We start from the raw sequence: 26,745 nt of genomic DNA, 5'->3' as shown, positions 1-26,745 counted from the left end.
TTTATTATTTTCACGGCTCTGCATTATAAACTTCTGTGAAGCACTTGGGGGTTCAAAGTGCTCACCACACATCTAGATAAGTTCCCTTGGGGGTCTAGTTTCCAAAATGGAGTCACTTGTGGGGAGTTCCTACTGTTTAGGCACATCAGGGGCTCTGCAAACGCAACATGATGCCCGCAGAGCATTCCATCAAAGTCTGCATTTCAAAACGTCACTACTTCCCTTCCGCTCCCCGACGTGTGCCAAAACAGTGGTTTACCCCCACATATGGGGTATCAGCGTACTCAGGAGAAACTGGACAACAACTTTTGGGGTCCAATTTCTCCTGTTACTCTTGCAAAAATAAAAAAATTCTGGGCTAAAAAAATATTTTTGAGGAAAGGAAACACATTTTTTATTTTCACGGCTCTGCGTTATAAACTTCTGTGAAGCACTTGGGGGTTCAAAGTGCTCACCACACATCTAGATTAGTTCCTTGGGAGGTCTAGTTTCCAAAATGGGGTCACTTGTGCGGGAGCTCCAATGTTTAGGCACACAGGGGCTCTCCAAACGCGACATGGTGTCCGCTAATGATTGGAGCTAATTTTCCATTCAAAAAGCCAAATGGCGTGCCTTCCCTTCCGAGCCCTGCCGTGCGCCCAAACAGTGGTTTACCCCCACATATGGGGTATCATCGTACTCAGGACAAACTGGACAACAACATTTGGGATCCAATTTCTCCTATTACCCTTGGGAAAATAAAAAATTCTGGGCTAAAAATCATTTTTGAGGAAAGAAAAATTATTTTTTTATTTTCACGGCTCTGCGTTATAAACTTCTGTGAAGCACCTGGAGGTTATAAGTGCTCACTATGCATCTAGATAAGTTCCTTGGGGGGTCTAGTTTCCAAAATGGGGTCACTTGTAGGGGAGCTCCAATGTTTAGGCACACAGGGGCTCTCCAAACGCGACATGGTGTCCGCTAACGATTGGAGCTAATTTTCCATTCAAAAAGTCAAATGGCACGCCTCCCTTTCCGAGCCTTGCCGTGCACCCAAACAGTGGTTTACCCCCACATATGAGGTATCGGCATACTCAGGAGAAATTGCCCAACAAATTTTAGGATCCATTTTATCCTGTTGCCCATGTGAAAATGAAAGAATTGAGGCTAAAAGAAATTTTGTGTGAAAAAAAAGTACTTTTTCATTTTTGCGGATCAATTTGTGAAGCACCTGGGGGTTTAAAGTGCTCACTATGCCTCTAGATGAGTTCCTTGGGGGGTCTAGTTTCCAAAATGGGGTCACTTGTGGAGGAGCTCCAATGTTTAGGCACACAGGGGCTTTCCAAACGCGACATGGTGTCCGCTAACGATGGAGATTATTTTTCATTCAAAAAGTCAAATGGCGCTCCTTCCCTTCCGAGCCTTACCATGTGCCCAAACAGTGGTTTACCCCCACATGTGAGGTATTGGTGTACTCAGGAGAAATTGCCCAACAAAATTTAGGATCCATTTTATCCTGTTGCCCATGTGAAAATGAAAAATTTGAGGCTAAAATAATTTTTTTGTGAAAAAAAAGTACTTTTTCATTTTTACGGATCAATTTGTGAAGCACCTGGGGGTTTAAAGTGCTCACTATGCTTCTAGATAAGTTCCTTGGGGGGTCTAGTTTCCAAAATGGGGTCACTTGTGGGGGAGCTCCAATGTTTAGGCACACGGGGGCTCTCCAAACGTGACATGGTGTGGGCTAAAGATTGGAGCCAATTTTTCATTCAAAAAGTCAAATGGCGCTCCTTCCCTTCCGAGCCCTGCCGTGCGCCCAAACAGTGGTTTACCCCCACATATGAGGTATCAGCGTACTCAGGACAAATTGGACAACAACGTCCGTGGTCCAGTTTCTCCTTTTACCGCTGGGAAAATAAAAAAATTGTTGCTAAAAGATCATTTTTGTGACTAAAAAGTTAAATGTTCATTTTTTACTTCCATGTTGCTTCTGCTGCTGTGAAACACCTGAAGGGTTAATAAACTTCTTGAATGTGGTTTTGAGCACCTTGAGGGGTGCAGTTTTTAGAACGGTGTCACTTTTGGGTATTTTCAGCCATATAGAACCCTCAAAATGACTTCAAATGTGAGGTGGTCCCTAAAAAAAATGGTTTTGTAAATTTTGTTGTAAAAATAAGAAATCACTGGTCAAATTTTAACCCTTATAACTTCCTAGCAAAAAAAAAAAATGTTTCCAAAATTGTGCTGATGTAAAGTAGACATGTGGGAAACGTTATTTATTAACTATTTTGTGTCACATAACTCTCTGGTTTAACAGAATAAAAATTCAAAATGTGAAAATTGCGAAATTTTCAAATTTTTTGCCAAATTTCCGTTTTTTTCACAAATAAACTCAGAAATTATCGACCTAAATTTACCACTAACATGAAGCCCAATATGTCACGAAAAAACAATCTCAGAATCGCTAGGATCCGTTGAAGCGTTCCTGAGTTATTACCTCATAAAGGGACACTGGTCAGAATTTCAAAAAACGGCAAGGTCATTAAGGCCAAAATAGGCTGGGTCATGAAGGGGTTAAAAAAAAACTGACTTTTTTTGTGTGTTTTTATGAAACAGCGCCACACATATCTACAGGCTTTGTCTAGTACTGCAGCTCGGCCCCACTCATGGAGACACACAGCCCATCACTTAGAGAGGTGATATTTCCAGTTTTGTGTCAGTACAGAATAAGAGAGGCAGATTTATAACAATATAAATTAACTTTATTGATAGAATTAACAAATATGAAATATTTTATTTGCCTTTTCATTTTCATATTATTATTTTTCTTCTTATTTTATCTGTAAACGTCTGTAAAACAGCAGCAAGAGAACACAAATTATCCTTCAAAAATTCACGGGAGACTTCGTCTTCCTAAAACGGAAAGAAAAAGATAATTTTTTACAAAAGTGAATTGTATCGGGGTATATAGAAAACTACTGAGAAGGCGCAACAGTTCTAAATACCTAAAGGTTCACTTTGGACAACACTTTTTTTTGCTAAAAAGGTCTCTTTCTTGCTGCTGTGACCTCTATCAATCAATTTGTGGGGAAACCTGGAAACAAGCATTTAATTACACTGCAGCGCCCCCGCAGGGGAAATATGGCATCGACACGTTGAGTCCTCCAAATAGGTTTTTATAGCTGCACTCTGCTCTAAATTTTTTCATCATTTCAGCTTGCCATTACAGAGATATTATCAAAGTATTTTGTACTTAAACAGTTAAAAAAAAAATACGTCTACATGGGCGTTACCAGAGAGCTTTTACTGGGGACGTGTACTTCTTCCTCTTTCTGACACTGACCAATCATAAGCAGCCAGTAACATACTGGTTAAAAAAAGAACACTCCCCCACAATTGACAAACAGTCTGCTCTACTCATTACAGAGTGGTTACATGTGCTGGAGCACAGCAGATCTGAGTGTTATTAACTGACAGCTTTCAGCTCTCATCTCCAGCAGTCAGCGGGGTGGGGAGCTGCAGAGTCGGTAGTACTACACTTTCTTTGGCAATGCAAATGTGCATTTGCTTTTGTCAGTAAAGCTAATTTGAATTTGAGAGGAGAGTTATCAGAAGTGTTTGTATTGAGACTCAACTTCTGCAGCACTGCTCCTCCCCCCACACTGACTGCCAGAGAGGAGAGCAGAAAGCTGTTTGTTACTCACACTCAGCTCTGCTGTGCTCTGGCACATGTTATCACTCAGTAAACTGTTTGTCAATGCTATTGTTGAGGGCATAGTCTTCTATCCCCAGTGTGTTACTGCCAGTCAGTCAGGTCAGCATCAGAAAGAAAAAGAAGTACACGCCCCAGTGAAATCTCTCTGGTAACACCCACTTTGAAACAATTAACACGCCCCCAGTGATATCTCTCTGGTAACACCCACTTTGAAACAATTAACTAGTTAGGTGTGAAATACTTTGATCAAGTTACACTGTAGGTTACAGAGGTTGCTCTCCTAGGAGGGTTACTATTCTCAGAGTGACAACCTACTGAAGGAATGTTATGCAGGACACTGCCCCTTTATGCTGCACTGGCTTGTCTTAGAAACATCCAAAAAGATAAATGGATGACACTTAAATAAAATTCATAAAAATATTACTATAGCCGATCTTCCTTGAGGTGCTATTACACAATCTCTAGGGTACAGTGTGGGCTCAGGTAGACAAAACATGAAGGTACCTTATTCTATACGAACATGCCACCACATCCACAGTATTTCGAGCAGGATTTCCCATCTCTTTTTGGGATATTCCAACATCGGCCACATTTCAGACCATATTTTTTGTACCTAAAAGATTATAGAAGCAGTTGTACACTTATGTCTGATATATAACAGGTATACATATTATAATTGTTTAGATGTATCCCACCTAAGACAACATCTGGAAGGAGTTTGTATGTTCTCCCTCTGTTTGCATGGGTTTCCTCCGGGTTCTCCGGTTTCCTCCCACACTCCAAAGACATACTGATAGGGATTCTAGATTCAGAGCCCCAATGGGGACAGCGATGATAATGTCCGTATAGGCCCCGACTCATCAAAGTGAATACCCATAAAACATTTTCCAAAATCACAGGTGCCGGCAGTGACCCAGTGCCTGCAGCCTTTAATGTGCATAGGTCATAACTCCATTTATGACAATGACAATTAAAAAAACCAAAAACCCTGAGATATTAATACAACAATTTAAGATAGAAAAACGTTTACAAAAAAAAAAAATGACAATTTCGACTTTCAAGGTGTTAGATGACTGCATATTCCAGGTAGGAGGAAGAAACTACTTGGAAGCAAGCCATACAATCGGAAGCAAGCCATACAATCGGAAGCAAGCCATACAATCGAGCGACAGGCTATGCTGGATATGATCATAGATTAGGTTATGACATACAGTATCCACTGACGAAAACCCACCAATGCTAAGAATGTGGCTGCTCAATGGGAGTAACGGTGCCCACTGTACAGCACTTTCCCATGCAGGCAACATCCGTGAACTTATCTATTTTTGTACATTTGGAAATGGAAAAAAAAAATCTGAGAAACCCTGAACTGGGCTCTTGACGACCAGAAATACACAGCGCAGTTACTATAACAATGTTTTACAGAAGAAGCCAGACTTCAGTACAAGGCAGGAATGAGATCAGAGCGTGGATCTTACTCTGTGAAGATGCCAAGAATTTCATGAAAGCGAAGAGCGCAGCAGCTGAAGCCACTTTACATGAGAATTGTACTTTAATAAAACTACAACTCCCAGCATGCCCTGATGCCTTTCACATACTTAAAGTATTTACTGCTAATTTGAGACAAAAAAGGAAACGAGTGAACTCAGCCTAAAAATATATATATATTCACCCAATAATTCGCAAAATGTAAGGGGCGAAAGGGTGAATGCATGTGCCAATGTGATAGTAAGCCGAGGCTGCCCCGACATTGGAGAAGACAGGGGTAATAACCGGACACAGGGTGTAGTCACCCAGCAGGAGCTTACAGAGAAGGTTCACAAATTACAACAGACTTGCACTTTTCTCGGAAGAAGCACCCAAGTATGGCAGGTACTCCTCAATAAGGCACAGGGGCACTGGGACTCACAGAGAGGGACAGTATATAAAGTCTACAGATGAGTGAATCAAATGTGTTACTGACTTCCTCAAAAAGGTCAGATTCACCAGAATCCAAATTTTTAGCAACTCAATTCACATAAATACAACAAAACACAGCGAACAGCTAGCAGACATTTTGAAGGCTGAAAAGTACTTAATAAAAAAGACACTCACCTGTCCATGGCCCCCAGACCTGTCCATGGCCCCTCACCTGTCCATGGCCCCTCACCTGTCCATGGCCCCCAGACCTGTCCATGGCCCCTCACCTGTCCATGGCCCCTCACCTGTCCTGCTGCCACAGCTCCCTATCCATAGTCCCTCACCTATCCATGGCCGCTCACCTGTCCATGGCCCCTCACCTGTCCATGGCCCCTCACCTGTCCATGGCCCCTCACCTGTCCATGGCCCCTCACCTGTCCATGGCCCCTCACCTGTCCATGGCCCCTCACCTGTCCATGGCCCCTCACCTGTCCATGGCCCCTCACCTGTCCATGGCCCCTCACCTGTCCATGGCCCCTCACCTGTCCTGCTGCCACAGCTCCCTATCCATAGTCCCTCACCTGTCCATGGCCCCTCACCTGTCCATGGCCCCCAGACCTGTCCATGGCCCCTCACCTGTCCATGGCCCCTCACCTGTCCATGGCCCCCAGACCTGTCCATGGCCCCTCACCTGTCCATGGCCCCTCACCTGTCCTGCTGCCACAGCTCCCTATCCATAGTCCCTCACCTATCCATGGCCGCTCACCTGTCCATGGCCCCTCACCTGTCCATGGCCCCTCACCTGTCCATGGCCCCTCACCTGTCCATGGCCCCTCACCTGTCCTGCTGCCACAGCTCCCTATCCATAGTCCCTCACCTGTCCATGGCCCCTCACCTGTCCTGCTGCCACAGCTCCCTATCCATGGCCCCTCACCTGTCCATGGCCCCTCACCTGTCCATGGCCCCTCACCTGTCCTGCTGCCACAGCTCCCTATCCATAGTCCCTCACCTGTCCATGGCCCCTCACCTGTCCATGGCCCCTCACCTGTCCATGGCCCCTCACCTGTCCTGCTGCCACAGCTCCCTATCCATAGTCCCTCACCTGTCCATGGCCCCTCACCTGTCCTGCTGCCACAGCTCCCTATCCATGGCCCCTCACCTGTCCATGGCCCCTCACCTGTCCATGGCCCCTCACCTGTCCTGCTGCCACAGCTCCCTATCCATAGTCCCTCACCTGTCCATGGCCCCTCACCTGTCCATGGCCCCTCACCTGTCCTGCTGCCACAGCTCCCTATCCATAGTCCCTCACCTGTCCATGGCCCCTCACCTGTCCTGCTGCCACAGCTCTCTGTCCATAGTCCCTCACCTGTCCATGGCCGCTCACCTGTCCATGGTCCCTCACCTGTCCTGCTGCCACAGCTCCCTGTCCATAGTCCTTCACCTGTCCATAGTCCTTCACCTGTCCATGGCCCCTCACCTGTCCATGGCCCCTCACCTGTCCTGCTACCACAACTCTCTGTCCATAGTCCCTCACCTGTCCATGGCCCCTCACCTGTCCAGCTACCACAGCTCCCTGTCCATAGTCCTTCACCTGTCCATGGCCCCTCACCTTGTCCATGGCCCCTCACCTGTCCTGCTGCCACAGCTCTCTGTCCACAGTCCCTCACCTGTCCATAGCCCCTCACCTGTCCATGGCCCCTCACCTGTCCATGGCCCCTCACCTGTCCATGGCCCCTCACCTGTCCTGCCACAGCTCCCTCTCCATGGTCCCTCACCTGTCCATGGCCCCTCACCTGTGCTGCTGCCACAGCTCCCTGTCCCAGTACACCAGACCATTCCTTACAGCGTTTCTCTCTCAGGTCTCATTCTCTGCAATGTGAGGAAACTCCTTTCTCCAACTAGTAAGCAGGAAGACTCGCTCGTCGCCTGCCCCGGACTCCTAGCCCATGGAGGCTATGGATCTAGACCTGCTCATCCCAACGTTCTCTGCCACTATAATCCGGCCTACATTTCTACGTAGGAAGCTATAGCGCCATCTCTGGCTTTCCATGAGAATCAGCAAAAGGGTCACACCCAACTCCTCAAGAGTGTCAAAATGCTACCCTTAGTACCAGGACACATGACAGTATCCCCCAACAACATGGCATCGGGATGAATCATCACTCATCTCACAGGACAGTACCTACATCTACCCTGCAAGTTAAAGAGGACTCATCAGCAGGACAAAAGTGGACAGGTTTTACTCTTTTTTTTATTCTCACTGCTCTCTTGTATATTCAGTTTGTTTGTTTTTTAAAATCCCCCATACTGTTTCAGAGATTTGGGCTTTTTTTTTTTATATCTAGTGCTAGTTTTTATAGTTTTTACAAAGGGGGTGTGGCTTACAGAGTAATTATGCACAGCATTCTAAAGACACGCCCCAGAGGATCCTGTGAGCTACACCCCTTTCTAAAGGACTGTGAAAACTAGCACTAAATATTAAAGTTCCATATTGCAGGACCTGTATAGAGCATTTTAAAGAAAAAAAACACAGAATACTCGGGATCAACGGGAATAAAATAAGAGCATAAATTGGCCACTTTTGGTGAGAGGTCGTCTTTAAAGAATTATGTTGAGAATCTTTATCACTGTATTTCATTATGTGGGTAAAAGTGATGATTTCCCCTTTAAAGGGGGATCTGTCGCCAGGTCAAAAGTGACCAGTTTATGCTCCTATTTTATTCCCACTGCCCCCCCCTGGGTATTTTGTTTTTCATATCCTCTATATGGTTCCTAATATATGGGCCTTTTTATTTGGTGTTAGTTTTTACAGAAGGGTCTCACAGGATCCTCTGGGGCGTGTCTTTAGACTGCTCTGTATTAATACCTTTTTAAACCATGCCCCTTTTGTAAAGTGTATAAAAGCGCTGGCCCATATCTCTGGTACCATATGGAAAAAAAACAACCAATATTAAGGGGAGCAATGAGAATAAAATAAGAGTATAAACTGGCCACTTTTGACCTAGTGACAGATCCTCTTTTAAAGGGGAAATAATTACCTTCACCCTCAATACAGTGACAAAAATTTCTCAACATATTTACACAAAACATGCAGCTAAAACATTTCACGACATTAACCAGTATTCATTTTTACTACTGATATACAAGGGACGACGCGACATCTACACCTTACCTTACGGAAAGAGCCTAAACCTCAACATACAGTAATGGTAATGAGATCATTTTTTACAGATCACTACTATACAAGAAAAAGGAGAAAATGTAATGAAAATATTTAGGGCTACAAAGTCATTTCCACGACCAGCTTTGACATCTCAGAAAAAAAAACAAAGACTTGGAACAGTTCAGATCTTCCCAGGAGCGGTCGAGCTGCTAAAAATAATTAGGGCGCAGAAATAAGTAATGCAGAATGTCACTAAACATCCAAAAACTGCAGGCGGCAAATAAGGACGGAGCTCACGACTCCATGATAAGGGAGCAGGAGTCACACGAGAGGGATCAGGAGGAGGAAGCCACGGACACTCAAGAGTAACATCAATGCTGGCATTTAATAAAAAAAATCACAAACACCTGAATGATCACCAGGCAAGATCCTGGAAATATTGGTAGGATATCAAGTCCAAATAGAAAATAAAAGCATCATACCCACACGTAGACCTGGTAGCAGTTTGGTGTGGGCAGTTGCAAGACTGTATAGTGGATTCCTGCCACCACCACAAGGGGGCGCTCACTGAATACAGAATTATTCCCCTCCCATTGAGGTGCACCTATCAGTTCTTCTGACATTGTAGTTTTAACCCCTTCACTCGATTTTTCAAATATTTTTCGGTCCAAGTGAAATCTGACAAAACATATCGCACTCGGGCCAATGTTATTCTATGGGGCTGTGCACATGTTCGATTTTTTTTTTTTTACTTTTTTCGAGCTTCACTTTTTTTCTGCCTTGCTTCCAAGAGCCATATTTTTTTCTGTCAACAATGTTGTATAAGGGCTTGCTCTTGCGGGATGAGTTGTAGTTTTGATTGACACCATACACAGACCCACGTCTGTGAAATATTCAAGTTAAATGCAATCAACATGTCATAAATGTCCCAGAAGGAAACACCCCCTTAAAATGTGATTAACCTAGAAAATGTTTCTCACCTACCCCGGACCCAAAGCAGAGAACTTAGTCTTCCTACTTCCTCTGGTTCTCATTATTCCTCAGTACTTCAGGTTGTAACTGCAATATGACGCACACCTTTGACATCAAGCTCTAAGGCCTTATAGGTAGCAATTAGTGAACCTGTGGAAGTTCAGGTTTGGCAGGTTTAGCCGTACTTGAGTCAAAAGTTTGGTTTGGGAATCTGAACATGACCTGCACCCGAACCCCATACAAGTCAAAGGGGTTCAAAGGGCTTTCCTGATATTAATAGGCTGGGAAGGGCCATGGATACATCCAAATAAAGGTCCCATGACGATCTCCGACTTCTTCATCCAGTGTATGTAAGACGAAGCTCCATACACTGGAGCAGCAGCCACTGCCGGGTCTCCTCTTCACTCCGCAAAACCTGGCCGCTGTGAACTGAGGTAACATCAGTAAGGTTACCTCAGTTCACAGCAACCGTTTCTCACGAGGACAGTGAGAGAGCCGGAATGATGAGTAGTGAGGTCACTGCTCATCACTTCGGCTTTCACGGTACCCTCGTGAGAACCGGGTTCGCTCATCCCTACTTATAGGCCATCTGAGGTGAAAAACTCAGCCTGCTACTTAACTACAGTGCTACACCACTGGCTAATTCTGTCTTGTAAAAAACCCCAGCTCTGCTACATCACTGGGTAACTCTGCTACACCACTGGCCAGTTCTGCTACATCACTGGGTAACTCTGCGACATCGCTGGTTAGTTCTGCCTTGTGACAAGCTCAGCTCTGCTACATTGCTTTAGCATAACCCTGCTATACAGCTGGTGATATACCAGTAGTAGCAGAGCTGAATCAGTTGACACCGGCTCTGCTTTTTGGAGCAGCAGAGGAGTCCTGGGATTTAGGTACAAAGCACAGAACATATAAAGAAGAGACTCCCATCCTACGTCAGGCATTTGTTTTGCAGATGTTTTCCAACATTTCAGTGGAAAAACTTAGTTGCATATGTGCTAAATGGGAATTCCCGTGCAGGCTGAGGAATGTGGGAAGATTTCCAGTGCCGGGTGGAAACACTGTGTGGGCAGGAGCGGCATGAGAAATGATGGCTGTAGACAGATCTCTGTAGATGCATCAACAAGTCATAAATACAAGAAAGGTGACGGGCGAGGTGGTCCATCCTGAGCCAAAAACCTCTCCTTTCTACATGAAATGCAACAACAATCTCATGTAGAACAGAAGCGGTTTGTATACCGACACCTAGGGAAATACAATCATCATCCCGACCAAGAAAAGACGCGTCGCCTCCCACTGATACAATCACTTTTATAGAAATCTAATAAAGTAAAAAAAAAATAAAAAAAAACATAAAAAGGAGAAAAAACAGCAGAGAAAGAAATGCAGGTGGAGTTACAGCCTTAGTAGCTCCTCAAATAGTAACGCACTATATCGCTCCATCTGGGCACTATATGGCTCCGTCTGGGCACTATATGGCTCCGTCTGGGCACTATATGGCTCCGTCTGGGCACTATATGGCTCCGTCAGGGCACTATATGGCTCCGTCAGGGCACTATATGGCTCTGTATGGGCACTATATGGCTCTGTCAGCAACTCTTGGCTCTATGTTGCCATGTTATGGCTCCTTTTATTGCTCAGTGGGGTAAATATATGGCAGTCTTAGGACAGTGTTTATATGGACACTGAATGTCTCCGTTTATTTGGGACAGGGAGTAATATACACAGGTATTGGATTGGGCTGAGATTATGTGCGGCCGGTCATGTTCTGCCATCAAACTCCCCCCTCCATGTCTGTATGGACCTCGTGCACTGAGCACAGTCAAGGAGAGCAGAAAAAGGTCTTCCCTAACCTGTTCCCACAAAGCTGGAAGCCACAACTGTTGACTATGTGTTGTGCTGAAAAACTAAAGGTGCCGAGGACAACCCCTGATAACAAGCCATAGCATTATCCTACTCCATCAAACTGTACAGAGGCACAATGCAGTCAGGTGGGTAATGTCCTCCCGGAATCCCCAAACAAAGACTCATCCATAAGAGAAGTGTGATCCGTCCCTGCATAGAACACGATTCCTCCAGAGTCCAACACCACTGAAATTGGATGCTCGGCACTGTGCTTGGAGATGTAAGGCTGTGTAGGGGGTCAGCCCCTGCCAAGAACTGAATTACACTGTGACTTTAAGAGACAATTCTGATTTGTGTGTACTTGGAATGGTACTTTACCCCCTGCAGCTTGCTGTGTGTTGGTTTGAGCAAGAAGTAGAAAGTGTCTGATCCAAAAGTGGAGACAGGGAGAGACTTGTGCATGCGTCAGTAAAACAGACCAATAAGGGTGTCTTAACACGGAGAGACAATTAAATGAATTAGCAGCTTTAAGGGAGAAGATAGTGCCCGATTACCACAGGATTGACTAGCAGGACCATATCAGAAGGAAAGGGTCGAATAGTACAGCCGAGACAGTTTGCCTCAAGCACCTGTAACAGAGAACAGGTTACAAGCAACAAAGAGGTACCAGTGACCCCTAAGCATTGAAGGTGGGACGAGACTTCCCCAGACCCAGAAGAAGACGGAAGAGTTAACCTAAAGGAGGAGTGCAACACGGCAAACTCGGCTCCACTACATTGAGACCAAGCAGAAGCTAGCAGATGTTCTCCTCAGCACTGCAGAACTTGTGAGTGTGACACAAGTGTTCAACTGTGTTATGGTATAGAGCAGGTTTCCCTTGTTTGGCAGCTGTAGCTCAATTATAGGAAGCCAAGCAGGGATTTAGAAGAGGGTAGTCCGTAGCAATAGTACATACCTTCTGTATTGAACTTTATATTGCCATAGCTGGAGCACAGCTTGCATGACACGCTCCAGCTGTCTCTCCTTGTGTCTATTATTGCTGTTATCATTACAACAACCGTTAGTCTCATTTACTTTGTCTTTCAATAAAACCGGTGTTTTGTTTCTGCTTCCTCGTCTACCGTATTTGAGTTCTGTTCGGTGGTGTCGCTGAGGCACTGCTTCAGCTGTATGCAGCTGCTTGGCCACAAAGCTCCCGGCGAGAGTGCAGTATTTGTGGTGATGATAATACTGCAGGAGGTCTGGACTCTGCAGTTTTGGAGTCAGCAGAGTGGTGGCGATTTTTCTAACCAGCCATTCTGTCACATGCCAGTAAACTCATGGTGAGTGGCCGGATGTTATACTCTAGGGTCTGGAGGCCGGATGTTATACTCTAGGGTCTGGAAGCCGGATGTTATACTCTAGGGGCTGGAGGCCGGATGTTATACACTGAGGGGCAAGGGGCCGGATGTTATACACCGGGGGCCGGATGTTATGCACAGGGGCAAAGAAGACGAATATCATACACCAGGGGCGAAGGGACCAGATGTTATACACCAGGGAGCAAGGAGGCGGATTTTCTACACTGGTATATCGGGAGGTGAAGGGCTGAGATTTTATACACCACAGGGGTGAGGGGCTGGATGTTATACACCGGGGATATTTGGACTGCCCTTTAACATAACATAGTAATAAATGAGCGGTCGAACACTTGATACATTACCTGATTCCACAGGCGTTACATAGTGGAGTCCCATCCTCTGCATCCCTCCATAGCGGAGTTTTCTGGGTCTTACAAGACGCACATTGCTTGTTTCCTAAACGGAGATATGAAATTAATTCTATATAATATGGTGCGATTAATATCAGTGCATAGGTATTTAATTGTGCAGTGTGATATTATCCATGGATAGTCATCATCACCATAGATCACAGTGTATACTGAGGTATATACTTGAGGATGCTGCAGGCAGATGATCGTCTTCTGATCCACTGGACAGAGATGTTGACTTAAATCGGAGTCTGGATTCTGCACTCTTCCTCCTACTTCTTCCTCGGCTGCAAAAAATCCAGAAGGTGAGTCCCGCTAGTAACATTTCATTCTGCGCATTATACAGTTCTACATTTACTCATCCACAGACTTTGTGCCTTGAGCGGGTGAAGGAATATATACAACACATACCCCAGCTATGGCGTCCATGGATGGAGAAGACCCAGCTCTGATGACTGGCCGCTTCCCCATGGGTGCTACCATTGCTTTACTAGGGTTACCTCATTACAGAACCTACAGTACATCATCCCCCATTAATTTCCGTTCCGTACCTGTAACAAGAAGTCACGATGAGCTGACAGTCGTCGCACTTCTCCTTCCCGAAGCAAAGATGCATCTGAAATTCAATGCCCTTGAATGAAGGGTCCAGATTTTCCACACCTTTCCTTGGTGTTGGTTGCTTTCGGGGGGTCTTCCGGATACAGCCCCCATAGTCTGTGGAGATGTTTTGTAAGGAAGATTCTCCAGTTTTGTTTTCTACTCTCTCCACAGATGATACTTCACCTAGAGTGCTCGAATTGTGCTCGTCAGATATCAGGCCGCCATTTATATTGGGACTTTCCCAGAACTTCTGTGGTTTACTGGCAGAAGCCAAGGTGAGAAGATCGAAAACTGCAATTTCATCTTCCGTCATTTTAGGTTGCCCATCATGACCACCGTTGTGTTTCCGCTGGTGATCCATATCTTCTATCCTGAGATCATCTCCTCCTAATTTATTTAAGTGAGTGCATTTGATATTAATTAGATTTAGCAGCTCCATGGCATTACCAGTCATGGTGGAAGGAGCTTGTGTCATGCTGTAACCATTCTTTACAGAAAGGGTTTTTACGTGTTCACCAGTCATGGAGCAAAGGTTCTTCAGGACATGGTCATCTTCAAGGTTACCTTCTCTTTTTGGTAATTTTTGGATGCTTTCTTCAAGTAAATAAATTATACCAGGTTCTGGTATTTCTGTAACACATGACATTGTCTGCCCAATTTTCAGGGAATTTTTTGTGTGGGTTCTTGTTAGGCAATTGTTAATAACCTTTACCGAAGAGGCCCTACAAAGAAAAAAAAATGTATAATGTAGGTAAAGGAAAATGGAGAAATTCGAAATGTAAAAACATGGCTAACAACCATAATATTGAGGAGCATATATCGTCCAGGATTATCTATCAAACACTATGGCCACATATGACCGTAAGCAGTAACCCTGAGTACAACCATGGTGGCACACTGATGTTACTGCCATATGGTGACATACAGTGGTAGATACCAGTGCTGCAGAACATACTAGTGATTTGATGTCCTGAGCGTGCATCTGTAGACCGCAGGCTTAAAGCGACCTGCGGTCTACAGAACAGAGAGCGGCAATGCAGAGAGATCATAGGGGATCAACTGTATTGGTGGGCTGTGCTAAGGTTAGCGCAGATCCTGGTGTGCCCCTCTGTGTGCAGGGCCCAGGGCAACTGGACCCTTTGCCTTGTTTGGCTTGAACGGGTTTATCCAGGACTATGGTTTTCTTCTTTTTTTCTTTTTTTTAACTATGGGCCTAAAAACTAAAACTTCTACACGGTGTCGGCTCCGAGCGGTCATTGACTGCTCCTGCCGGCGATTCTTCTGGTCTGCTCTGTCAGAGGGTCATGACTGCCAACACCATGCTGATTGACAGCCGGCGGGTACATATGCGTCTAGTGAGCACTGCCTCGCTCTATACAAGTGTACAGAAGAGAGGCCGTGCCCAATGGCCGGGAGTATATGCTTAATGGATATACACCCTCTTAGAAACCTGCGAATCCTCGCAGCGCACAGTGCATGCACTGGGGTGGGATTCATACCGTAAGTCTGGAGTCACACAAAGTGACTGCAGACTTATGATTTTAGACCGGATAAGCCCTTTAAGGGGAATAATAAATATAGTAAAAAGTAAAAAAATATGTTTTAAAAAAATATGAAAAATAACTAGAAGTTTACATCACCTCTCCTTCTCCCCCATTAAAAATTAATAAAAAAATAATAATAATACACATATTGGTGTAGTTGCGTTCATAAAATTCCGGTCTAGCAATATATAAAATTAATTAATCTGTTCGATAAATGGCGTAATGATTAAAAAAAAATCTAAATGCCACAGTTGTGGTTTTGGGGCCTCTGCAACAACACACAAAAATGGTAATATGAGGAGATCAAAACATCACATTTACCACAAAATTATATCAATAAAAACATTGGCTCTTGGTGCAATAAACAAGGCATCACACAGCCCTATATCCCATAAACAGAAAACGTTACGGCACTAGGAAAATGGCGTCAGAAGCAAAATTTCAGAGGTTTTTTTTTTTTTCACCACTTAGTCAAGTAAAACAAAAAACGATCCTAGTTTCGTATCTCTGTGATCATACTGACCTGGAAAATCATACTTCTAAGTAATTATTTACCATTAAATAAATTCTGTAAATTAAAAAAAATAATAAAATAAATTGCGGAATTATGCTTTTTTGCTTTTTCGCCGCACTTGGAATTTTTTCTCCACTTTTAGTCTATTACATGATAAAATGTCTATGGGGATCTGTGTAAATAGGATGGAACCCGGAAGACATTTTTGTACTTCAGTGTTCCGTCCGAGTTCCGACCGAGTTCCATTGGTTCTAACAGATCCATTGTTAAGAGTCAACTGATAAATTCATCAACAAACAGAAAATCCACTTATCCAGAGAAAGACATGGAGTAGAGATTTGTTTGTTCACCATTGGCCGCCATTGTGTGATTCTACCGAAACTAAGTGGCCAAGGGTAGGTTCACATAGAGGTGTTTTTTTGTTTTTTTTTACACGTATTTCAAAGTGGATGCTATGCTAAAATCCACAATAAAATCAGCTCCAAATCCTCTTTGAATAAGCTTACTATGGATATCAATTTGAAAAACCACAATACCATACAAAGAAGTTTTAAAAAGGAATATGTCAGCAGGTTTTTGTCATGTAATCCAAGAGCCCCTGATTCCAGCTATGTATAACTTACTGCAGTTTTGATAGAATCCTTGTTTTCTCTTCTGTAGCAGTGCTATGTGAATGCTGAGCTCTGCATAACCCCTCCTACATCACTGATTGGCTGCTTCCTGTGTACACTGTCAGCAAGCTGCCAATCAGTGGTGGAGGCGGGTTTACACTGATTGTAATGAAACTACAGAAAGCAACAGATAGGAAATCTGCAACGTGTGCACATAGGCTGAGGATCCGCAGCGTTTTTTTCCGCGCAGAAACGCTGCAGATCCACAAGTGATTTACAGTACAATGTAAATCAATGGGGGGAAGAAATGCTGTGCTAATGGAGCGGAAAATTCTGCACAGAAAACGCAGCAGATTCAAAAAAGGACCATGTCAATTCTTTTTGCGGATCTGCAGTGTTTCTGCACCCATTGACTTCCATTGCGGTTTTGCTGCAGAGTTGGGTGTGAGAAATGCTGCAGATCGGGAGGGGGAAGAGTGTGTGGGCGGAGTGTGGGCGGAGACTGTGTGTGTGGGTGGAGACTGTGTGTGTGCGGAGAAGATGTGTGTGTCTGTGTGCGGGTGTTTGTGTGTCTGTGTGAGGGGCTGTGCAGGGATCGCGGGGCTGTGTGTGTGTGTGTGTGTGTGTGTGTGTGTGTGTGTGTGTGTGTGTGTGTGTGTGTGTGTGTGTGTGCGGGGCTGTATGTAGGCAGGCATCGTCCGATGGGACTAGCTATGCCTGCTAAAATGACAGGTAGCCAGATGATGGGACAGTATAGTCCCATCATCCGGCTACTGTGTTCAAGTGTAAAAAACACCACATACACACATATAGAAAAACAGTACATACAGTAAATACAACATACAGTACATACATATAGACATACAGTACATACATATAGACATACAGTACATACAACATAGAGTACATACTCACCAATCACCTTGTCCCCGAAGCCATCGATCACCTGTAAAAAATATTAAAAATAATAAACCAACAATATACTCCCTGTATCCCTCCGCCGCTGTAAGTACAGTATAGTTCATACGGTCACTTGCAGCACTGCTGCGTGGGAAAATTCCCACACAGCATTGCCATAAAGTGAGAACATTGAACTACAGTAACCTCTGTAGTTACAGGAGTAGTTGTCTCCTGTCAGTGTGTCACTGGAGGCCCTATAGAGCGGTGACATCACCCAAAGTCACTGTTCTATCGGGGAGTTTGTCGTGGGACACTCGCTATTAATTGGACTGCGTCGGACAGGGAGTATACGGTTGGTTCATTATTTTTTATTTTTTGCAGGCGATTGAGGGCGTCGCAGGAATTAGGCGTGGTTTTAAGTCTGGTGATTAAAATACTTTTTTCTAGCTGTGTCTTTTTTTTTAAACTCTTTTACTACTATAGGATTAATAATGGATAGGTGTCTTATTGACTAACCGGGCTTAATGTCACCTTACAATACAAAGGTGACATTAACCCCTTATTATACCATATGCCACTGGTACAGGGCAGTGGGAAGAGAGAGGCTAAGTGCCGGAATTGGCGCATCTTACAGATGCTCCATTTCTGGGGAGGCTGGGAGATGGTATTTGTAGCCAAGAGGGGGGAAGGGACAATATCCATGTCCCCTTCCTAGGCTATGAATATCAGCCCGCAGCTGTCTGTGTAGCCTTTCTGGCTATAAAATATATAGCCTGGGAAGATCCATGGGTATTACCCGCTTCCCAGGCTATAAACACCGGCCCCCAGTTGCTGGCTTTCCCCCTCTGGACTTGAAAATTGCACGGGAGCCCACGCAAATTTTTTTCAATTTTTTTTTAATTAAACAGATATTGTGTTTAAGGCAGGGTCACACTTGCACGAGTCTCGCACTTCAATACTCGGCACTGCGGCCGACACTGGGACCAGAGTGTGCTGCTACATGAATTTCTATGCAGCTGAGCGTTCCTGTCCGAGTGCCGGCGGCAGTGCCAAGTATTGAGGTGCGAGACTCGTGCAAGTTTCTCGTAAATTGTGACCCCGGCCTAACCCAGATTTTCTATCTATAGATCTATCTATCTATACATCTATCCATCGATAGATATATCTACAGATAGATCTACAGATAGATCTATAGATATATTGATCTATAGATAGATAGATCGATCTATAGATTATCTCATGGGTGGACATACCGCCGGTTCAACCGATGCGGCTGCACCTGGGCCTGGAGGCTCTGGGGGGCCCCTGGCAGGCAGGGCCGACGTTGGGGGCAGGCAGCTGCCTAGGGCCCCCTCTCCCCAGGGGCCCTCAGCTAGCGGCACATCACGCAGCTGCTATGGGGCCCCTGTGAGGAAGGGGGGCCCGCCTGCCGCCAGCGTCGACTCTCCTGCCGCATTGAACTATACCGAAGTCTGCCGGTACAGTTCAAAACAATGATGGAGGAGAGAGCATCAGATGACGCTCCCTCTCCCATCATTCCCCGCTCTGCTTCTGACATTGCGGGTGCGCGATGACGTCATCGCGCACTCACTGTGTGCCAGACAGTGCAGCCGCTGAGACAGGAGCAGCGCGGGCATGAGGAGAGATGAGGAGTGTGTTTTTTTTTTTAATACTATAACACTGAGTACTGGACTGTGGGGCCATTCTCAGGGGGAGATGCGGGCTGTGCTATATACTACATGGCTTTGCTATACACTACGCGGGCTGTGCTGTATAGTACGTGGGCTGTGCTACATGCTACGTGGGCTGTGCTGTATACTACATGGCTGTTCTATATACTATGTGGGCTATGCTATATACTACTTGGGCTGTGCTATATACTACATGGCTGTTCTATATACTACGTGGCTGTGCTATATACTACGTGGACTGTGCTATATACTACGTGGACTGTGCTATATACTACGTGGGCTGTGCTATATACTACGTGGCTGTGCTATATACTAAGTGGCTGTGCTATACACTATGTAGGCTGTGTTATATACTATATGGCTGTGCTATATACTATGTGGGCTCTGCTATATACTACGTGGGCTGTTATATACTACATGGCTGTTCTATATACTACATAGCTGTGCTATATGCTACATGGGCTGTGCTGTATACTACGTGGGCTGTGCTGTATACTACATGGCTGTTCTATATACTATGTGGGCTGTGCTATATGCTACGTGGGCTGTGCTGTATACTACATGGCTGTTCTATATACTACATGGCTGTGCTATATACTACGTGGGCTGTGCTGTATACTATGGGGGTACATTATACATTATATTCTATGGGGGAGACTGTTATATACTATGGGGGTACATTATATTCTATGGGTTAGGCTGTGTTATACTATGGGGGTACATTATATTCTATGGGGGCTACATTATATACTATGGGGAGGTGGGCTGTTTTATATTCTATAGGGGGCTGTATTAGATTTTGGCTACTTTCACACACAGCATATTTGCTGCGTATTTTTACGCGCGCGTATTTTGCTGCTGCTTTACCTGCGTTTTTTTACGCAGGCAAAAAACGCAGCTGCTTTCACGCACAGCGTTTTTTGCTGCGTTTTTTGCAGCTGCGTTTTTTTCAGCATTGTGTACTGAAAATAAAGTTTGTTTGAAAAAAAAAAAAGGGGGAAAAAAAAAAGAGTCATTGAGGTCATTTCCTGTCTTTATGACTCAGAATACAATACACACTGGAGTTAACATCATGTCGATTCTGCCAGCTGCAATGGCCTTGAGCCAAAGACGCCTCAGCAAGCGGAACAGACATCAGCTGGGGTTTACTAACCCCACTGTCACTAACCCCAGGTTACTAGGGCAGGTGTCAGTCAGACGCCCCCCCTCGTAACCCTGTACGGTAAGGGTATGTTCACACGATCCTGATTTCAATCCTTTTTTTTTTCAGGACAAAAACCGCAGCTCTTGGCAGAAAACGCAGGTGTGTTTTTGGTGCGTTTTTGATGCGGTTTTTGATGCGGTTTTTAGTGCGGTTTTTTATGCAGTTTTCTCTGCAGATTGTCTGTGTTTGACACAAATAAAGCTTTAACTGCAGTGGGGGAAAAAAAAAAGAAATGATGTCATTTCCTTGTCCAACCCTTTTCTTCTTCCATCCTCCATTTTGGGACTAAACACCAAAATGAGTGGACGTGTTTTGAATGACAGCTCTCCGCAGAGTGCTGAGCGTAGGCCAGATCACAGCCCGCGGATCCAGCTCTATCCAGCTATTTAAGTCTACGTTCACATTTGCGGTCCGCGCCGCAGCGTCGGGCGCCGCATGCGTCATGCGCCCCTATATTTAACATGGGGGCGCATGGACATGCGTCGCACTTGCGTTTTGCGCCGCATGCGTCACTGCAGCGCACGCATCCGGCCGCAGAGGACGCAGCAAGTTGCATTTTTGCTGTGTCCAAAATCAATCAAAAAAAGGACGCATGCGGCGCACAACGCAAATGTGAACATAGCCTAAGTGCCACGTATTTAAGTGCCACGTATTTAAGTGCCACGTATTTAAGTGCCACGTATTTAAGTGCCACGTATCACGTATTTCAGTGCCACGTATTTCAGTGCCACATATTTCAGTGCCACGTATTTCAGTGCCACGTGCCACGTATTTCAGTGCCACGTATTTAAGTGCCACGTGCCACGTATTTAAGTGCCACGTATCACGTATTTCAGTGCCACATGCCACGTATTTCAGTGCCACGTATCACGTATTTCAGTGCCACGTATCAAAGTGCCACGTGCCACGTATCAAAGTGCCACGTGCCACATATTTCAGTGCCACGTGCCACGTATCAAAGTGCCACGTGCCACATATTTCAGTGCCACGTGCCACGTATTTAAGAGACACGTGCCACGTATCAAAGTGCCACGTGCCACATATTTCAGTGCCACGTGCCACGTATCAAAGTGCCACGTATCACGTATTTCAGTGCCACGTATTTAAGTGACACGTATCACGTATAAGTGCCACGTGTCACGTATTTAATTGCCACATATTTAATTGCCACGTATCAAGATTTTCCATGGAGAACAGACACATCCAGAGATATGTCTGCTCTCCACGGCTGCAGCAACACACTGACAGGAGCCATAGTTCCTGTCGGTGTGTCACTGCGCATGCGCGAGCGAGTTTACCGGCGGTCATTGACCCCGGCACTCTCGCTTAACGGCAGTGCTGCGTGGGAAAGTTCAACGCAGCTGTACTGCTGTTAACCGAGACGCCGGAGTCATTGAACTCCGGAACAGTACGCGATACACTGCTAGGAGCTTCGCTCCTGGCAGTGTATCGCCGGAGAGCAGGGGATCGGCGTGGGACACTCGTTTTATGGATTCTGCGGACAGGGAGTATAAATTTGGTTTATTATTTTTGGATTTTTTCCTGGAGGATCGAGGGCTTCGCCTACAAGTGTGCTGTTGGTGAGTATATACTCTATGTTATGTGTTGTATGTACTGTGTGTCATGTATGTGTATTGTGTGTAGGTGTTTTGTGTAACTTTACAATTGTGCTAAGTCGCCGGACACAGGGACAACTCTCCCATCCTAATACCGGATGGGAGTAGTAGTCCCATACGGCGACTTAGCACAATGGTGGCACTAGCGTCGCATGGGGACACACACACGCACACACACGCACACACACGCACACACACACACACACACACACACGGACTCCATGCTGCTTCACTGGGGGGCGGGGGCTTCCCTCTTCCTGTCCGACGTCACGTCCGGTCCTGGGTGTCAACCCCTCCGTACAAAGACGCCGACACCCAGGACAAAGGCGCTGTGTGTGGAAGGTAATATGGGGCCCTAGGGGGATACGCAGACACGCCGCTGCGTAAAGAATTGACATGTCAATTCTTTTTACGCCGGCGTGTTTGCAGACAAAAGCGCCGCGTTTTTTTGCGGTGTGTCTGAACGGCAAAGTGAATTTCTCATTCACTTTGCCGGCAGACGAAAATGACATTGCGCATTTTTGAAAAGCGCCCGCAAAATAGCGCTCAAAAATGCGCTATGTCTGAAAGTAGCCTTTATGAGGGAGGATTGCATCATACTCTTTGATGGGGCTACATTATATTCTATGGGGAGGTGGGCTGTATTCTATTCTATTCGGGGCTACATTATATTCTATGGGGGGCTGTATTATATTTATATTCTATGAGGGGTGATTGTATCATACTCTACGAGGGGGCTACATTATACTATATGAGGGGGGCTGCATTATATTCTATGGGGGGGTTACATTATACTCTGTGGGGTGGTTGCATTATACTCTGTGGGGTGGCTGCATTATACAATATGTGGGCTGCATTATACTGTATCGAGGACTATGGGGAATACATTATACTATATGAAGAACTATGGGGTGCATTATACTATGGGAAGTGAATTGTACAACACGGATGATGATGGCGGTGCATTATACTATATGGAGCACTATGAGGAGTGTATTATACTATGTGGAGGACTGAGCAGTGTATTTTAATATATGGAGGACTATGGGGCATATTATATTATATTGTGGCGCCCCTAGGGGTATTTGCCACAAAAATAGTTATTGACACCAAATACAAATATTAAAATAGCAAGACTGCACTACCATCTCCGGCCAGAAGGGGGAGCTCCAGAGACTCCCCTTGATCTATTCTGGTCTGAGAAAAGGACTGGCAGTTGGGTTGAGGAGTTGAAAGTGAGAGGTCGTATAACTGAACTCCTAACAGCCCTATGACGGATTATAGGCCCGTGATACCCATAGTAGGAAAAGAGGAATAGAGAAAAAGGACATTGTGAGAACCGGGTAGCAATAACCTCTACCCAGAATAGGCGCAGAGATGGATACCGGATCCGTGGCTATATTCGTTATATATAATACAGCAACCGGAAGAAAGTGAGGTGATATCAGCTTCACCAGGGTAAGACGCAGCAACAGACACAGAGTTCAGCGGTACTCCCAAAGGGGGTAAGCCGACAAAAAGGACTCGGGTTGACCGTCGAACCAGAGCACAGAAGAGACAGATTGGGTTGGCAGCCAGTTCACATACAGCAGCAGGGCCATATAGAAACTGCGCATAATAAGAGGTGGAAATCCTGACAGGGTCAAAGTAATTCAGAGTTCTTAAACAGACTCCGGTGACAGTATTGGTTGCAAATCCCTTTTTGTTGAAGTAAACTGGTTAAACGTTTCAGCGCCTCAGTCTTTCATTTGGACAATAGCCATCGATCCAGGATCGGGGTCATCACAGCTGAGAGGACCTGCTGCTGATCAAGTAAGTGTCTGTTCCTTCATGATATCCCTTACATTGTGCATCGCCTGAGGCCACAGCACCGGGTCAAGCCACTAGTGACATCCCCCTCAAGAGACGGACCTCATTGATCTGGTGCTGGGTACCTCGGTCTCACGGGCGTCACAACTGGCGTCACGAACAGGATAGGGCCAGCCCGTACACCGGGTATTGTGTGCCGTAATTGGAGTCTGAAACTGTGAAAATTTGGATGAAAAATCTTGGAGATTGACTTTGTTAAAGAAAATCCCATTCCCCATTGAAAACTATTGAAAGTGACTTTTCTCCATTGGTTATAATGGAGTAAAAATGGCCGCCATCCCCTGATGTGATCATCTCATAACCGTTAGGCACAAAACTGTTAATCGAGCTACGTCATTACCCAAGCCCCAGTCTAACTGAAAAACTTCAAAATCCACCATCACAGAGCATGCGGCAGTTAGAGGCAGCAGGGGGCATGTCATTGTCATCCTGCTGCACAGAGGCACAAATCTACATTATCTAGACGGAAGCTGGGACCGGAGGGGTCTGGATTAACTAAGGGGGTACAGTATGTCGCAGCACGGAGACGCCGCAGCACCCGGCGACGCTAATGCAGCTGAAAGACAGAGTGTCGATAGAGAGCCTGGCAGCGCAGCAGTGCAAGGAGTGGCGCCCATCATGCCGGTGTTGATGCCATATACCCCGGGTGGCCCGTGACTTCCAATGTATGAAGGTGAACCTAATACCCTTGACGGTTTCAGGGAAAAGATGCTGGCTCATTTTGATATGTTCCCCGTGGGTGAAGCTCAGCGTGTTAGTCTCCTGATGATGCAGTTAAGTGGCCATGCTAAGCGAGAAGTCACGGCATGGGCAACTGATCTAAAAGGTACTGTTGAACGCATATTTGCTGGACTAAAAGCTACATTTGAAACCACTACCAGCAGCAAAGCTAAAGTACAATTCTTTAATTGCAAACAAAAAGCTAATGAGGGCGTGAGAGATTTTGCCTTAAACCTGCAGGAAGCCCTTAAATCACTTACACTGGCTGAACCCATTTTTAACACAGGAGCCGATAAACTGTTAAGAGATCAATTTATTGAGGGACTCTACACCCCTTCTCACCGGGGGCATGTGAGCATGCTTGTTTTTAAGAACCCCGAATTGACATTTGCCCAATTAAAGGAGAGCGCTATACGTCTCCAGCTGGCAGAGGCACCTCGGGATCAGGATCTCACACAACCCATGGCAGATGCACTTCAGCAACGGGGAATGCCAGTGACATCAGCTACGTCCGGTGTCAGTGCCAAGTCCCTGGGGCCCATTACTAATGAGGCTCTTCAGCAAAAGCTTGACTCTTTAACTGATGTTGTTGCTTCAATGGCTAAAACCATGCAGGAGATGAGAGAACCCAAGATGGAGTTGGCAAACCGTAGAGAGGATGTTCCATGGATGAGGTCCCGGAGATACCCGACATGGAGAGGACGACCCCGTGACCGCTACCAACCGGATGGACAGCTCATTTGCCGCCGTTGCCAGCAGCCAGGCCACTTTGCACGAAATTGTGATTTAAACAGGAATCCCCTGGGAATGCGGGCCGCTTCGCAGGAATGAATTTTCAAGGCCCAACACCCTGGCACGACAGGTACTTCGGAGGACGACCCATCATCCCTATCGTGCTGGACGGAATTCCCCTCAACGCTTTGCTGAATACAGGTTCCCAGATTTCATCTATACCATATATCCTTTATAAGAGGTACTGGGCTGAGGTAGATATTGATAAAGGACCCTCTGATGTTGAACTAGATATATGGGCCAGTAATGGTAAGTTGGTACCGAAACTAGGATTCAGGGAGATGACCATAAAGATTGGTAAAGCAGAATTGAAGAAACAGGGTATAATTGTCGTTGATGTTGACCGACAGAACTGTGAACCAACTGTATTGATAGGGATGAATGTGTTAGAGAATTGCGTTTCCAAAGTTATTTCTGTCTTACAACAAATTGCTGAAACTGCCCGATCCTGCCAGCAGAGAGTTCTCCGGAGGGAAATAAAAGTATTATTGTTAAGGCAACAGATAGAAGTTGCAGGTGGAGAAATCGGCAGTGTGAGGGTGAGTGATCCAACGTCTAATGTAATCCCACCAAAAACAGAAATGCTGGTATGGTGTAGAGCGGCCATTGGTACTAAAGGACGAGACTATCAAGCCTTAATAGAACCAGCGTACACCGACAGCAGGCCTACTATACTCACGGCACGAGGGGTGGTCGAGGTACACCGGGGACGGGTGCCGGTACGACTTTTGAACTGTGGAGAGGAAGAGGTCACTTTGCCAAGGTACGCTACAGTGGCAAAGTTATATACTGTTGACAACAATGCCATCACAACCGTTGAGCCCTTAGAATCGACCTGTCAGGTGGAAAATAACGGCTCAGATGGAAAATTGGAGGATTGGTGCCAACAGCTAGACGTAGGTGTAGATTCAACACCTACCCATCAAAGACAAGGGTTGTATAGATTAGTGACGGAATATGAACAGGTCTTCAGTAAACACCCATTGGACTTCGGACGGATAGAAGGGGTGGAACATACAATCCCCACTGGTGACCATCCCCTGATAAAAGAAAGATATAGACCCATACCGCCCGCTCACTATCAATGCGCGAAGGACATGCTGAGAGAGATGAAACAGGCCGGGGTAATAAGAGATAGTTGTAGCCCTCGGGCGGCCCCTCTGGTGATTGTCAAAAAAAAGGACGGAACCATGAGAATGTGCGTAGACTACCGGCGGATTAATAACATCACCCATAAAGACGCCTATCCCTTGCCTAGGATAGAAGAGTCCTTGACTGCTTTGAAATCTGCTAATTATTTTTCCACCTTAGACTTAACAAGCGGGTATTGGCAAGTCCCTGTGGCTGAGAGAGATAAAGAA

The 26,745-nt window shown here is 45.6% G+C and overlaps 1 protein-coding gene across 1 annotated transcript in view; it reads right to left on the bottom strand.

The window, feature by feature from the left end:
• Window positions 1–2,722: 2,722 nt before the first annotated feature.
• The window catches only part of ZGLP1 (zinc finger GATA like protein 1), a 40,550-nt gene continuing 16,527 nt past the window's right edge, over window positions 2,723–26,745 (bottom strand). Inside the window, exons 2-6 of the mRNA XM_077260777.1 lie at window positions 13,875–14,645; window positions 13,507–13,610; window positions 13,276–13,369; window positions 4,199–4,307; window positions 2,723–2,892 (exon numbers count right to left, since the gene is read on the bottom strand). Coding sequence (XP_077116892.1) covers window positions 4,205–4,307; window positions 13,276–13,369; window positions 13,507–13,610; window positions 13,875–14,645 — 1,072 coding nt within the window. The 3' untranslated portion in view covers window positions 2,723–2,892; window positions 4,199–4,204. The remainder of the gene's footprint in view (window positions 2,893–4,198; window positions 4,308–13,275; window positions 13,370–13,506; window positions 13,611–13,874; window positions 14,646–26,745) is intronic.

The sequence above is a fragment of the Ranitomeya variabilis genome, chromosome 5 (assembly GCF_051348905.1).
Source record: "Ranitomeya variabilis isolate aRanVar5 chromosome 5, aRanVar5.hap1, whole genome shotgun sequence".
Classification (NCBI taxonomy): Eukaryota; Metazoa; Chordata; class Amphibia; order Anura; family Dendrobatidae; genus Ranitomeya; species Ranitomeya variabilis.
This window is presented reverse-complemented; position numbering and strand designations above follow the sequence as displayed.